Source organism: Triturus cristatus, chromosome 6, assembly GCF_964204655.1.
Source record: "Triturus cristatus chromosome 6, aTriCri1.1, whole genome shotgun sequence".
Taxonomy (NCBI): domain Eukaryota; kingdom Metazoa; phylum Chordata; class Amphibia; order Caudata; family Salamandridae; genus Triturus; species Triturus cristatus.
The window spans coordinates 993,331,711-993,347,585 of record NC_140589.1 but is presented as its reverse complement, the minus strand read 5'-3'; the positions used below and the strand labels follow the sequence as shown (position 1 = coordinate 993,347,585).

Sequence of the window (15,875 nt, the reverse complement as noted above, 5' to 3'; positions counted from 1 at the left end):
GCAGGTATGAGGTAGGGTGCAATTATGTAAATTATAGGAGACAGATTTTTACTTTATACTGTAGAAAACTGCCATTTTCATTTTACTCATTTTTGTTCCTTAAGCTGTGCGTCTCCATGAGCCAATTGTTTTTCTATGGAAGTGATCTTGAATAAAAATGCTTAACAACACATGTTGAATTGAACTGGACTGAAATTGCATTTATGTAGTGCTTACTACCACTGATGCGGCATTGAAGTGCTTGCATGTTCTGGATACTTTTGATGCAGGAAAAAGTGTTGATGTAAAGAAAACGTAACACCATGCTATAGTTCAGTATTACAATGTATTGTGTGCAAAACTCATCATTTACAAAACGAAATGCAACAGTGTGCAGAGGGTTCAATTCCAGAAACATGACAAACGTTAAAAACATCCTTATAAGCCAAACCCCCTTCGCTCTGCCTTGCAGAGTCACCTACACATCCATTCAAATGCTTTTTTCAAAATATACTTTTCATTGGTTAATATCTTTTTTCACTTAAAGCATTATCCACACTAAGATGATATCGCCTATGAACCATATCACATCAACATCAATTGAGTTCACAATTTTCATTAAAATGACTCACTGTGCTTGTGACAGAGTGGAGAAAGTTTAGTGTTTTTCAACAAATATTTTAGGGCTGATTCACAAAGGGCCTCTGCACTAGTGGCAGAGGTCCCGCAGTCGCGAGGGTGCCACCTTCGTGGCCGAAGCTCTACATTGCAGTTTCTCATTGTGGAGTTTCAGCCATGAGTGCGGCCCACCCTGCCACAAGTGTGGGCTCCCCCCATGAGTACGGCACCCTTGCCATAAGTGTGGGTACCCCCCACGAGTGTGGTGCCCTTGCCACAAGTGCAGGCACACCCCCACGAGCACGGAGCCCTTACCACAAGTGCGGAGGTCTTTGTGAATCAGGCCCTCAGTTCTAAGCACATACAACAGGACATTACATATTGCCACACTTACAATTAGTTTCAAATCCTTAATGTACAATGGTTCCATTGTTTCCATCACCAGTTTTCTTTTGTGAGCCTGAACCAGCAGACTATGACGTGCTTTAATCGTATGTTAGGCTTTTCACACATTCATCCCACCGACATCTCTATTCGGATACCTTCATTTCACATCATCAAGTGCTTCTACTTAAAGCATCTCTAAATCAGGCTTATTAAAAGCTTCTGCAGGGACCTAGTAAAAAACTTCACCGGCAACCCACTCCTTATTCGAACTATCAGAAAATGTTCTCAGGAAAAAACAGAGTGTTCCTTTACCAGTTAGCTTTAAAATCTGGTGCCGACTGGTGATTGGGCTGCCGTTAGCTGTCTCATTACTAATTAACCAAACAGGCCTTATTTATTATCATTTAAATAATTTTGTGGGAGGAACACAAGGCGCTGAAAAGCATGGAACGAGGGCAAAGAGTCCCGTCTTCCTGCTCCCCTTGTGACGGTCCTCTTTATAATGTTCTTTCTTCATTTTTATTGACCTTAAATGCCTTACTGATCGATAACGTCAAGAACCTCAAATAGTTGTCTTTGTATGAAGCACAAATATCAGTATTTTCTTACATTAGAGTTGCTAAATTGGCTACTGACGTTTTAAACAATACTACAACTATTGTACCAGTGCAACAATAACCTCTGGAGTCAGTCTATTGTCTCACTGTTGGTGAGGGATTTTCCTTCAGAAACACGAGGACGGAGGAGAAGAATTGACTTTGACATCATAACCGTAATACTTTAGCTTCCTGCATGAGTTTAGATTATTTTGCAGCTTAGGTATGGGCACTCTCTGCACTGAGCTTTATGAAATATCTGTTTGACAAAGCAAACCTAAAGCAAGGGTACTCCGGGGTCAAATAGCTGAATTTCTGCTTTGATGGCCATTTTCAATGGTCGATTCTCAGATTTACAACACTCTCGCAGAGGACACCCATCACACCTCTTATTTCTACAGTGAATTCTACACTCATTTTTTTCCACTTGGCTTGCACTTTCCTTTTCTCCCCCTCTTTTAACTCTGTCCTGTTTATAGATATTTTGCTTTTTGCTTTCCTTTACATAGGTACTAAGGCCTGCTTCAGTGTAGGTATTGAGACGAACACAAGTAATACAGTTATTTTGATTAAAAAAGTTTTAATGTATTCCTCTAAAACCAGCAAGAGATTTATTTCCCGTATATTAGTTAAAATCACATGCATAATTATAGAATACTTTATATTTAAAAAAATATTTTAAACCATCCAGGACAGTTTACCTGCAACTGCTATAAACATTTCTATGAAAAATAATAAGAACAAACATGAAGCTTTTCAATGCATGACAAAACAGAGATACTTTTCGTTTAACGTGAAGAAAGTATGTAACCATCCATGTGAACTGTGAGATTCGAAAGAGGCACTGGATAGTCTTGTCACACGAAGGCTGGCAAAACGCACAGCATGCCAGCAATACACCAAAAGCTGAGATGAACTGATGTAGGGCCTAATTTTAAGAGGCATGGCACAAAATCCCTTACTTCTAAAATCTACAGTAGGATTTGAGAGTTGTCAGCAGAGTTCCACACGACAAGTGCAAAGCACTTCACACCTTATCGGGGGTAAAGAAGTGCTATAAAAATATAATTCAGATAAGATACAGTACAGTTAGAGCTACCTTACATTTGACACAATTAACTAATGAGCACTAGGGTGCATGTGCAAACCATTTTCGTGCATGTCTTAGCAGGTTTTGAACCCTTCGAGATAATGAAAAGGTATCTGGGCTTTTCTTCTTTTATTTAAATTATGCATGTGTGCAAAATGTAATAGTAGCAGTTCAATTTAATTTTCAGTGTGCACTAACACATTGTGCATGTGTTAATGCATTATGTTCACATGGAGTCTTAATATATGGCATATATGAAAAATGAAAAACATGCCTAAAATGACCTTCAGGCGGGCATTTACAGTGCAAAACGTTCCACTAAAATATGCACAAAAGATATTTGCACATGCAAACCTTCCCACGATATGGCTATACCCTAATGGTGGTCACCATATTGCATGCAATATATCGCATGACTATTAAATCACATCCCCTACTATAAATCCACCATAACATTCCAAGTTAAGTATACGATTGCTATTCTCAATTCCACTTATACTTACATCGCAAGAGTGGTATAGGTGAAGTGAAGAATAGTAATTCTATACTTACCTTGTGATGCAGCAGTAAACGGTACAGGATTGCAATATTTTTGGAGATCAATATTGTCAGCCATGATATTACGACATGCAGCCCTTAGATGTATCAAGCAACCCACAGTTTTTGTGTGGACAGTGACTGTGTGGACAGTGACTGTAGGCCTGCAAGGAAGATCCATATAACGAGAATCCCTATTTTTAGGACAAAAATTACAAGACTTATGGCCAAATGCAATATTATTAGGAGATTTTCATGAGACTACATGCCATGCAATTAAGTTGCTGGTTTTGAAACCAGAGCAAATGGAAGTATTTGTTTTGTGGGTTGCAATGTGACATCATGCATCAGTTGCAAAACTCTGATCCAATAGAGAAAGCATTTTCCATTACCAAAAATTCTATGATTCCAAGACCCTCCTAATGGCGCTGAACACAGGCAGAGCCCTATGACATTATGTGGATAGACAACCCTTTGTTAATCATTGATCGCATTTCACCACAGCCTTTGTCAGACTCAGCAGAATGAGGTAAAAACAGAAACTATGCAGTGAGGAGTTTCCTCTTTTAGAAAAAGAAATACAGCTAATGTTTGATTTTAAAACTTGAACCATCAAGAACACCATGAAATAAATAAGTGAATTTGAACTTGAAAAATTCAAAGCGTTGCTCAGTATGTCTTTGCCACAAGTGCAATAGGATTTGTGTGGTTGAACTTTCTACAAATGCAAGGCCAGCCCTGAATGCAATTTAATATAAAATATACAGACACTTAATAAAAAACAAGAGGTAAGCTCTCAGTACAGTACCAATGTATATCACCAAAGGGCTCAGCGATAATAACTGCACCAGTGTCTCTATTCATTTTACTCTAGGAAATGGAGCATTAAAAGTGGTTACCTCTATAAGGAGATGGCCACTTCGAAAAAAAGCCCTTTTTGAATAGTCATTGTTATCGCTGATATCTGTTTGTTATGTTTAGATTAGGTATGTCAGCAAAACCCAATCAAAATGTAACTGAAAATTGGTTCCGTAAAATCTCCATACACTTAATTATTTGTAGAATGGCATCAGTAAATAGTGCCAGACATCACAAAGCACAAGACAATGGGAAAGAAACGTGTTAAAAGGCTGGTGTCTTTATAAACCCGCTTATGAAGCAACAAAGCATCTACGTTACTGCCAAAAGATTGTTTTATGCATGCTTCTCTTATGGTAGTTGCTTCTTTATCTTGTCATGTACTGTGTGACTAGATTGACAGGAACTTTTGGATTAGACATTCAATAATCTGTGCCTAACCTCAACTTTCTGAAGATGGGAAGTCAACATGCTATGATAATTTTGCTAAATCAAAGATGTCAGGTGGATGTTGGTAAGAGAAGATTGTCTTCCCTTCTTTGTCCTACATTTATATTCTAAAGTAAAGGAAAGAGATTAGAAAGCTAAGAAGGTTGCAAAGATATCACCGGGTGGACACTGGAACAGGTAAACAAATATGACATGCACTGGCTGGTCAAATTACTTTTGATATCAGAAGGCTGGTGCAGCGGATCATTTAGAGGTTAAACCACTTGAACCCAAACAATGAAATCAAGGTTTGGCATCAATATGGATCCTACACTGGATGTTCAAGCAGACGGATTCGAGCAGAGGCTCTAGAGTAGACAAAGGTGGGTCCACAGTGCCCCACGACAAGGCAGCAGTTACCTCATCAACCACTACTGCGATCTGGTCTCACATTACAGTGTTCTCTTTCAGATTCTCCAGTCCGCTATGCTTCTTAATAGAAATTTAAATTACATTTCTGGGTTGAAAATGCCTGGCCTAGATTAATGAGGAGAATCAAGGAATGGATATACCACCTACTGAACAATCCCCCAGGAAGAAATTCACAAAGTCCCATGGTGTTCTCTACCTTAGGGAACAAGAGGAGTTTATCAACTGTTGATGGTCGTGACTTAATTATTGCCTTCCCCTTCTTCCTCAATGTGTGCTTTTTACCTTGAAGGCTATCGTAGGCTTCTGAGAATTTAATTCATAAGCTACAGAAGAGGTAGTAAGGCAATTTCAGAGAAATGGCTCTAGGTTAGCATACTTCAAAACTACTGGTACAGATCTTATACTTTGGAAGAATCAGAAGTCAAATCTGTGTTTCGTCTTCGGGCACCAGAAGACTGAAACATTTAAGAAGTGACTAAGCAGAATCACTATCAGCAGTTGTGAAAAGGTTCATCCCAGAAACATATCTAGCTCTGGCATGTTAAACCTATGATCACCTGAATAACTTTGCCTACTTCTTAAGAGTGCTTTCAAAACCTATCCTCAGCTCCAAAAATATCATAGCATTGTCTGGAATAAACATACTATGTGGTGACAAGACAGTAGGTTTGTTGAAAGTACACAGGGTGAAAAACATTTTCCAGAATGCCTGATACAAAAGTGGCAGGACACAGGTATTTTAAATGGATTCCAGGAGCAAATATTCAAACAGAGTTCTCATCCAGTGGGACATAATCATTCAAAGCAGACAAGAACTTAGCTTGCTGAATTTAGATTAAAATGAATACTGCAGTCAATGGGCATTTCTTGGTGAGTCTACGCAGCAAAACTGTAACAAATTCCATAATGCTTGGAGTCGGTCATAAATGTCATATGTCTATCGAGTAGTTACATATGACCTTCAAGAAGCTGAAGCTGTGGTTTGAGAAAGAAATTATGTAAACAATGCCCTAATGCTGATTTAAATGAAAAAGTGAATCACAGTGTATTTTTCTTTACTAGCAGGATCAAAAGAAAGAAATCATACTAAAGACATAAGGAAAATCTAAGCAATATGGGGCCATGGAAGCGTAAGAATTTTGCTAATTTTTACATGCTAATCTCACACTTTTTTTTAATACTTAAGGCACAGTTTCTAGCCCTGTGAAAAGGTCTAGAGATGTAGAAAGCTGAAGAAGATGTAGAAATGTATAGGTTAAGAAGGTACTGGGATGTAGAGTAAGTACTACACGCAAGGGATTTTTCAATTTCAACAGAGAGAGTACAAAGTAGAAAATGCATTTGAGCCTGCCTGTTCCAGCAGCAGGAAACGGGTTATACAAGGTGGCATTAACACCGTATGTAGCAAACGCATACATAAAAAAAGAGACATTTTATTTTAAAAAACACACTTCCTTTCTGACAACAGACTTAATCAAGTTAAGATTTTTTCACCAATATAAAATGGAGTGATGGGAAAGTCCAAATGTTCATTCTGATCAGAATGTTAAATGGCACTCTGGGGAGCATCTGTACACAGTCTAAGAGGTATTGCATATCAGGAAGTATCTCATTGGACATCTGTGCTAAAGACTACCGCCTGTTAGGTAGAAAAAGAAAAGTAGAAAAAAGGTGTTTCTTTAGCACGTATCCCACACTTAAGAGAAGAGAAACCCGTTTAAAAAAGAATCCTCTGAAGACTTTTGTATTCCTGCATGAAAGGCTAACCATGCTAAACAGCAGCATGGTCGTGCTGGGAGCCAGCTCCTTTGGCAATTAATGCCCCTTCAAGAAGTGACACATTACTTCATTGTGTGTCTTCCAACTTCTCCCACATTCACCAGCAGGGTGTCCAAGCCCAGATTAAGTGCTGTTCAATTTTTTTCCCAATATTAATTGACACCATGAAGACCTTGGCAGTGAGGCTCCAAGTCCACCTTCAATTCAATGGCTAATGTGGACATTCATCAAGGGTAACAATTGTAAACAAGTAAACAGTGGAAACCCAAGTTGTTTAAGAAGCTAAATGACTATATTCAGCATCAGTGTCCTCGTAGTGGAAAATTCCGGCAAAATTGCTGTTGACGCGTTTGTAGACAAAGTGAAAGACCTGGGGCTGTGGCCGACTGTGCAACTCTGCCTTGATTTTCTGAGGGTAGGTGTCTTCTGTGAGCTGTTGCCAGGTTTCATCAATATAAAGAAAAAGGCCAAAGTTTTCAGAGTCTTGCACTTTAAAGCGCTCAGCACAGATCTGGCACACCTCCTCTGTGGTTGTGTATGGCCTCACAAGCAGCGTCTTGCCTGTGCATCCACTTTCAACTTCTTGAAGAGCGACTCGAAGGTAGTTCTGTGGAAGACAGAAAAAATTAATTTAACCACAGATCTCACTTTTACAGAACAGTGAGACAACTCACAATGCCTTACCATCTCAAAGCAACAACACATGCAGCCAAAACTGATAAACCACTGGGACGGTTAACTGGATGTGTTGCTAATTAAATTTTTCAAGGCACAACAGTTCATGCATATTGTTTTTTAAAGACTCAGATTATCCAAACATCATATCCAACACAGAGATTAACTATCACAGCAAAGGCCAGAACAGAAATAAGGTTGGGTAAGCAGCTACATAGCACAGCTTGGTGTATTCCCTTATTCCTCTCAGAACAAATCTGAGACGCTTGCTGAAAGATTCAATCCCTATGACGCTCAATTTCCTAGTTTTCTGATGTGGTGTTTCTAGGAGAAGAGAGTATATTGATATGCTATGAGGATTAGGACTATAAGCACTGGGAACAAATAATTTCACGTGGCTTCCAGAATAGTCCATAGTGTTTTTTTATGGTGAAGTACTAAACAGTAGACAGATTTAAATTGAGTCAAGACACGTGTCTGTAAGGGTACTCTCGATTGCCAACTCCTTGCCTGGGTACATCCTGTTGAGAGGTTCTGACATACAAAGAAGTTTTGCAGAATATGCTTGTTGTTTTGCGTCAAGTAAACTACTGCATTTAGGAATCATGTTCATAGCAAATACAAAAAACAGTTAGCGGCAGGAGAAATAAATGTGGATGTGATACAAGTGATTTAAAATTGATATTCAGGCTTATAAGGAGTCATTACATGAATGTTAATAAAGGTAATTAATTATATAACATTTTTTCCCATAGAACAATGGTTTGGTTATCTGAGGTGTTTGATGTCTCAACATACAATTAAAGTAACAGTGACTTAACAGGCTCGATGAATGGACACTCAGGATACAGCAACAACCACCAATGTGACATTCTATCTCTTGGCTGTAACTAAAATGGGGTCTTGGCATTACTTGTGTAGAAGGCAACATAAATTGATTGTGATTCAAACACAACGTCCTTGATTTCCAAAATACATACACAAGCGCGCCTTTAAAGGACAGCTATAAACTGCATCAAACGTTTTTACAATATTTTGTCTGCTCATAAATAGCATAACCCAAAAAACATGAAGGCTCATTAATCCCAGTAATTACTTTTTCATGTTTCTTTGCCATGAGAGAAGAGCTGAAGCACTGCACAACAGCATATATGGTTAAAATGTCCAGCCATAAGCACACGCACATTGAATACAAACATACTATGCACAACTTAAAAAGGAAGCATTCCCTCTCACCTGCACAGATGGAACCCCTTTTTCAAGAGCCCCCACTTACTATCTTGTCTGCAAAAGGCACACAAACGTCCACATTTGGGGGAAAAAACAAAGAAAGGCACTAGTTTTTTACATTCTGAGAAGGAGACCAAAAATGTAGCCCATTATAAATTTTTTCGTAATTGCTTTTGTTCTAGACACTAGCATAAGAAAAACACTACCCAGAAAACGGATTTGACCTTTTGGGCTTATTTCATAATACAATGAAGGCACATAATTAATGGCATTGCAGATTATTGATAGTATGTAATGATTGGTTCCACAATTAGGCCAGTGCAGCTCATTTAAAATTAGAGGTGCAGTGGAGCGGGTTCTCTGTGAACTTATTGCCCATCGCCCCCTAAAGGCAGTCAGCATCATGCTAGATGACAGAAAGTCAATCCATGCGCCAACACATCAAGCAAAAGGGGTTATCATAGTTCATTTCAGGAGACAAATGTCTGAACTACAATATATAAATTGAGACTGATGACAGTTGTGATTTCTTTGTGAAAGATTATGACTTTTTGTGAAAATTACATGAAACTACACACATTTTTCAAATCTCATCTTCACTATCCCGATTCAAAATTGGAGGTGTCTCCATTTCAAAAGTTACACACGGTACAGGCAGGAGACTGGTTCACTGGGAGAAATTTTTGAGAAAAATCATGCCAACAAAATGGAAATAAATCAGCAAAATGTGCCTAATGCAAAATATAGCAAGATTTAATGCCCACATTGCAAATTTCACCAGGGCTTACTACAAATCCCGTATCCCTACAATAGGGCCGACTGTTAGCAGTTTGGAGAAGTGAGATTTAGGTTCTACAATGGTACAGTCTGAAACATCAAAAGACTAAAATGTAATGTTATTATTCACTACTATAGAAGTCTCACTTTACTGAGAATGGTTGTCTATCTTTCAGACCAAAACTTTGGTAAACAGATTAATTCACAAAGGTACAGATTGTCCAATTCATAGATACATTGGAGAATTCCCTTAAATTCCCTTGCAAGTCATGCATAACGTGTGCATTTTCTAATGTATGTGTCTATACGTATGGCATTTCAGTACAATGGTGATCTCTGTTCGGTTTCCTACACCTACTCATGATAATGTGGGCAACCAGAACATTATGTATATAAAGGGATATTATGGCTGGAATTTCACGTTTCATTACACTTTTTTTTACAGGAAAGCAAACGTAAAATAACTAGCACTCTTCCAACAAACCTCTGGGAAAAAGCAAACAATTTTTTCTGCTCTCCATACTCGGTTGCTACGTATACATTTAAGTGTATTTAGTTGCACTGATAATTGCGCAAAGGGTTGGCCTAGAAGTTTGTGAATGTCTCGAAAGTTACTGAGGAAAATGATTTGTATTCAGTTTTCACTGCCATTCGTCCAACAGGCATTCAAAGGATGTCTACTTTTTCAAACCCTCTCGGAAATTTCGATTCTAAGCAAGACCGACGTGTAGTTCACTACTGTCACCCCTGAGCACAGGCAAATAAGGGATGCATACGTTAGGACTGCTTCCAAGTGTAGATAGGTCTTATGCCTGAAAAGGAAAATTGTGGATTGGCCTCGTTAAGGGTAGGTTAAATTAGAAAGATGTAATGTTCGGGAGCAGTTAATATTTTTTACTATTGACAGTAACAAGTTAATTTACATATAGAACTTTATGAATTTCTGAACAACTATACTGATTAGGTCCAGGCGAAATGTACGTTATGCTGGCAGACTCCTGTGCAATTTCAGTACATTTGCATTATGTTTATTATGTGAAATTCTTTAAATTACTCAATGAAACCATGTCAAGTTATTACTCACTGTTCACAGCAAAAATGTAGCTTGAGCACGGGAGAAACAACTGGAATAACCAGTACACGAGATGGGGCTGTTGGTGGCACTTTTATTTTTTGTGCTATTATTTTGCATAAAATACATCCTTTCGTCCTAAATTGAGGCGAGAACATATTTCACACTAAAATACAGTGTCAAATGATGGCTTCCACTTAGCATAATTTTGCATAATGTTTGTGTAATTACACAAAACCAAATTATATGAATTTCATACACCCCAAGTATTGATGCCTTAGAACCAAAGAACTTTTTTGGAACCTGTCATTCAGCTCGGGGCATCATACCTGGAAGTCATCCACTGAAGGAACTGTTCTGTTTGTTGTCCTTCTCTTGTGCCACTGCTTGAGAGTGTCCCGTGCTTCTGAACTCAGCATTCTGGCTGCTTGCTCTTCCTGGAAATTCTTAATCAAAGAAAGTGCTCCGTATGCGCTTGTCAAGTAATATCCTCCTGAGAAAGATCGAGAAAATATAATTTGTCAAAACAACAAAATACAGGACAGAAATCAATTTTCCGTTTATAGCATTATGGTGGAAACCACTCTGAATATAGACACTTTTGAATTCCTCAACTATCATTTCCTTTACCAAGAATACAAAATACCCAGAATCTAGTTCTACACAGCTGTGTGTAGACATATATATTCACGAAAAGTTACATTTTTACGTCAACTTTAAAGACGTTGCATCGTCTTATCAGTGGTTTATAGTAAGAGATGGACTATTCTTGGTGATTGGTAAGATGTTGGCGAGAGTTACAAAGTGAGCAAGAATAATGGAAGCAATGGAACTTCTTAATGTATGCTAGTGTTTGCAGGTGGGCATCACTGGCACCTATTTTACAGAACTAGTGCCCACTAACTCAACGATCTCGACAACCTCTACCCCGAACCGGGAAATCAATGTAATTTGATGTTTGTGTATCCACTTCAAAAGTTTGCCTGTATCAAATGCAGTGATGATGATGTTCATCTTGGAGAGGTCCTTGAATTGGTATCCTGCACTGAGTAACCTGCTTAGCAGTGGGGAGAAGGGGGCTGCCCCTGCACAACTGACCCGTCACTGATGGCCTTCCACTGTGGACCAATGGAGCCATGGTGCAGCAGAAGGGAGGGAGAGTATGCAGGTAGTATGCCTGAGGTCTGTCTCTGCTGTCTTGTTCCAGGCCCACCCAGCCTCAGCCTACAGCTAGAGGCACTCAAGCTGAAGAGTACCCCCTCCGGCAGCCCTAATAACCCACCAAGGATATGGTGGTGGACGGACAGAGATACAAAGATACAAAGTAGAATTAAGAAAAGCATTAATCATGAAAGAATCATGCCTTCTGATCCTCCTTGACCTATCGTCAGCTTTTGATAGGGTCAAACATGACACACCTTATTGAGCTACTGGAGCACAGGATGGGGCTATGGGGGGGGGGCTGTGCTAAACTGGTTCTCCTCATTCCTTCCCAACTGATTTCAAAGACTTAAGGTGAATCTCACTCTGTCAAACCCCGCCCAGCTCACTCTGGGGGTTCCACAGGGGTCCATGCTTTAAACCACTATCTTCAACTTGTTCATGGAGCCTCTAACAGAAATCCTGAAATTGTCCAACATCCATTACCACGTGTATGCTGATGACACCCAAATGTACCTGAAAGTCTCTTCCCCGGAGGACATAAGGTCCATTAACAAAACTTTTCAGGAAACACAAAGCTGGTTGACTCTCAATCAATTGATACTAAATGGTCTCAAACAAAATTTCTTCTTATCACCCCAGCCAATCACTCTCCAGACATTGAAGAATGGATACGTCAACTCACAGCTCTTGACTGCACTCCAAACATCATTCATTCTGAGAGTTCTCTGGAAATAATGCTAAACATCTGAACATGCAAAAGCACATTAGTGCTCTCACCAAAGGTGCGAAGTTCCAACTGGGAGTCTTAAGAAAAATAAAACTGTTCCTACCAGGCCCTAGTAATTTCTAAACTGGATTATGGTAGTGCTATCCTCTGCGGACTTCCTAGAGTGAAGACGGGGCCACTTAGGGCCACACTCAAATCCGCTGCAAGGCTCATTATAGGCTTCAAATGCTATCATCACATCACACCTGAGTTGAAATTATAAATGGCTCCCATATGAAGCAAGGATTCATCTGAAAATTGCATGCATGACTCACAAAGCTTTACACTTCAACACCCCAATTTATCTTGCACAAAAACTTGAGAACTCTGGGGGCTCTCGTTCCTCCAGAGGACCAAGCCACTGAAATTCCATAAAAAGAAAACCTACAATTGAGCTTTCTCTGGGATTGCAGCAGGAATTTGGAATGCCTTGCAACTGGCAATAAGACTTAACAATTCCACTGCTTCCTTCAAAAAGGAAGTCAAAGAGTTACTGATGAAGACATTTCTGGGCTATTTCCCAATCACCTTAGGATGCATTTGCTTTCATTTTTTCTTTATAGATCTGTTATGTTTATCATGATCTGTTATGTTTGTTTCTTGTTCTGGTTGTGTTATGATTTCCACGGTGAGTACCGTCTGAACTACCAAGATGTAAAGCGCTCTTTTACCCATATGTGGTCTTGTTTGCGCTGTATAAAATTCTTTAAATAAAAAATAAATGAAGAGGTTGAGACCATAACTGCAGGCTGCAAACAACCAGACTTCACATGTCCAAGGCCAGGAAATACGTTATCAAAAATGCCTGCAGAATTAGAAAAAGAGAACCCCATAATCATAAACTAATGCAATGTGGAATATCCTAGCAGCCTCTATTGACTACACACTTCTGTACTCTCACATCCCTTGAAAATAACACAACATGTTTACCGCTACATGGGAAGAGGAAAGAAGCAATTCTAGCACCATTCAATTGTTTGCTGCCAGAATGTTGAAAAAAAATACTGACTCTGCACCTGGTTCTGTCAGGCAATCCACTAATGAAGTTAGTAAAACGTCATGCATCCAGGATGTCCACCTGCAAAAAGCCCAAAAGCAAGTGCTCAAGGGACCTATGTTCCTGGAGGCTGGAAACAGACTAGAGCAGGAACAGAGCATACCTGGCAGAGTGACCACAAACATATCACACACACACACACAACAGGACACAGTGGCTCTCTGTCTCTTACAAAAAACTTTTTGTTGGCAAAATGTAATGCAATTTAATGAAAGCATCACTATTATAAAAAACAATGACCTAGGGCATATTTATGAAAATTGTGGCACAGGGCAGCACAGCAAATCACCTTGCTGCCCAGCCCTGCATCACAGGGAAGAGGCAGAAATGTGCAGTATTTATCCAATATGGCACGTTTCTGTCCTCACAGGGGCCATTTTGGCAGCATAGTGCCAATGCAGGCCACCTTGCACCATGGTGCCTGTGTTGAAGGCAGGATTGTTTTTGTGCAGGAAGGGACACAAAAACAGTCCTGAGAGGCGTTTTCTTTTTTCTATTTGTGCTGCAGAATACAGAACACATAAAAAGAGAAACAAACGAGGAGAAATAAAGATATTTCTCCTCGTTACACCTTCCCTGGAAAGGTGTAAGATTTTGGTGTATTCCCAGGTTTACAAGTCCTCGTAAATTTTGGAAAGCGTCAAAATCCATAGGAGTTGTGTGGGAACACCCACCGCAACACCCAGAGAACACCTGCCCAGTACAGCATAAGGCAGCGCAGTGATTTGCTCTGCCTTGCCTTACTCCAGTTGTATTAAGCCACTCAAAGCCACACAAAGTGGCTTTGGGTGGCTTCATAAATCTGTCGTAGAGGTTTGCGTTGTGCATGTACCACGTTGCGTGGTGCAAGCATGACAAAAACCTCTCATAAATATGCCCCACAGTCTGTTGTCCATGTCACATACCACCTTCTTCAAGAAGATCCACAGAGTGAAATGTTCCATTTTATTTCTACATTCTGTTTATAAGGCTTCATTACATACAGTAGTCTGACTCCTACATCTAATGGGGAGTAGAATACTTTTCCTATTTAAAATGTCATCGGGTGAAACAGTGCCAGCTCTACACATGTTCTGTCATGGTCCACAGCATTCCTGCCTGCCAAACTGTACACTAACAGAGAGAGCTCTTTATATGTGGTTCTTAGGAAAACAGTGTTACACTAAGGAACCTGGGTAAACTTGTAAAGGGTTGATTTTAAACCGCCCTTGCTTATTTTGACACCATCTTTATTTGGTAACGGAGTTGAACCTAGTCTAATGTAGCTTAACATAAAGGAGGAGGCTTTCACTTTGCAAACTCTACTCTGTCAGTAGTAGCTATTAGGTGTCTCTGCGTTCACACGAACTCTTAAATTGATACCCACCGTAAAGGACATTTCACAATAGAAACCATATTAATGAGGTTGTATTGAGGTCTAATGTTGGGGAAAGCATTAACTTTGGCCACATTGTACCAATTTTTGTGTGTACTACGAAATCTAATATTTCAGAAAGTACCAAATGGTCTCTTTTAAAATAGTCTGCATGCATTTCTCAGAAATTCTCACAGTTGCAGAAGAGGCTCCCCGCTCCCCATGCAGAGGAAAGTTGTTTTTTTCCAAGCACGTGTCCCAATTAAGAGCCATGTACTTGGACGGGTTCGCCTCCCTAGAGGGCACATATTGTTAACATCTTGAGGAGGATCTAAATGTGTGTCCTTGGGGCTTTTGGGGAGATGCCATGAGGGTCACAGCATTTCTCCCCGTACCCTACATCCAGGAAGTAAGTCTCAGAGCAATGGATCGGGTCACGATTTCCCCTGGTAACCCATCAGCATTCATTGCATGCAGGAAGAGCAGTGCAACCATAAACACACACTCTGGAATGACACTGAATGTAGTCCCGAACCACATAAACCTCTAAACTATATTAAACTACACAGGTCCCTCATTCTTGTAAAGATACGCCCCCCCCCCTCCCAGAATAGAGTCAGAAGTGGAAGGTATGTGAGAGGAACCATCAGATTTTGTACTGTATTTCATAGGTTGGGCTTGACAGAGAGGGAGGGGGGGTGATGGGGGGGGGAGGGGATTTTCGGGTTTCATTATAAAATGTAAAATGTCTGGTTACAAAGGTCCGCTCGCCTACTTGTTTGATTATGTTGTATTATGCACTGGACTAGGTTGCACATGTAATGTTTTGTTATATATCAATAAAATATTGGTGAATAAAAAAAGAAGTTGAAGGTATGGAATATTTCTCAGAACAACCCCGCCATTTTGTTTTCAATGTTCTCGAGTTTGGAATCATGCAAGGGTAAAAAGGCAATGATCCTTATTTATCTTGTCAATCAAGGCTGGCACCACAGATATTCAGCAAGCACTTTTAGTCTCATTTGGAGGCTGCTCGCAATGGTATAGTTTACCAACTTTAAAAGTAGCTTAAGAC

The 15,875-nt window shown here is 39.7% G+C and overlaps 1 protein-coding gene across 4 annotated transcripts in view; it reads right to left on the bottom strand.

Moving 5' to 3' along the window:
• Positions 1 to 306: 306 nt before the first annotated feature.
• Positions 307 to 15,875, bottom strand: part of RIN2 (Ras and Rab interactor 2) — an 831,738-nt gene continuing 816,169 nt past the window's right edge. For 3 of the 4 annotated variants that reach the window (XM_085611777.1, XM_085611779.1, XM_085611778.1), the window contains 2 exons: positions 10,789 to 10,952; positions 307 to 7,312 (listed from right to left, as the gene is read on the bottom strand). In XM_085611777.1, the coding sequence (XP_085467903.1) occupies positions 6,980 to 7,312; positions 10,789 to 10,952 (497 nt within the window). In that variant the 3' untranslated portion in view covers positions 307 to 6,979. Of the gene's footprint in view, positions 7,313 to 8,616; positions 8,665 to 10,788; positions 10,953 to 15,875 lie in introns of all 4 variants that reach the window. The other variant, XM_085611780.1, reaches the window with a different exon arrangement.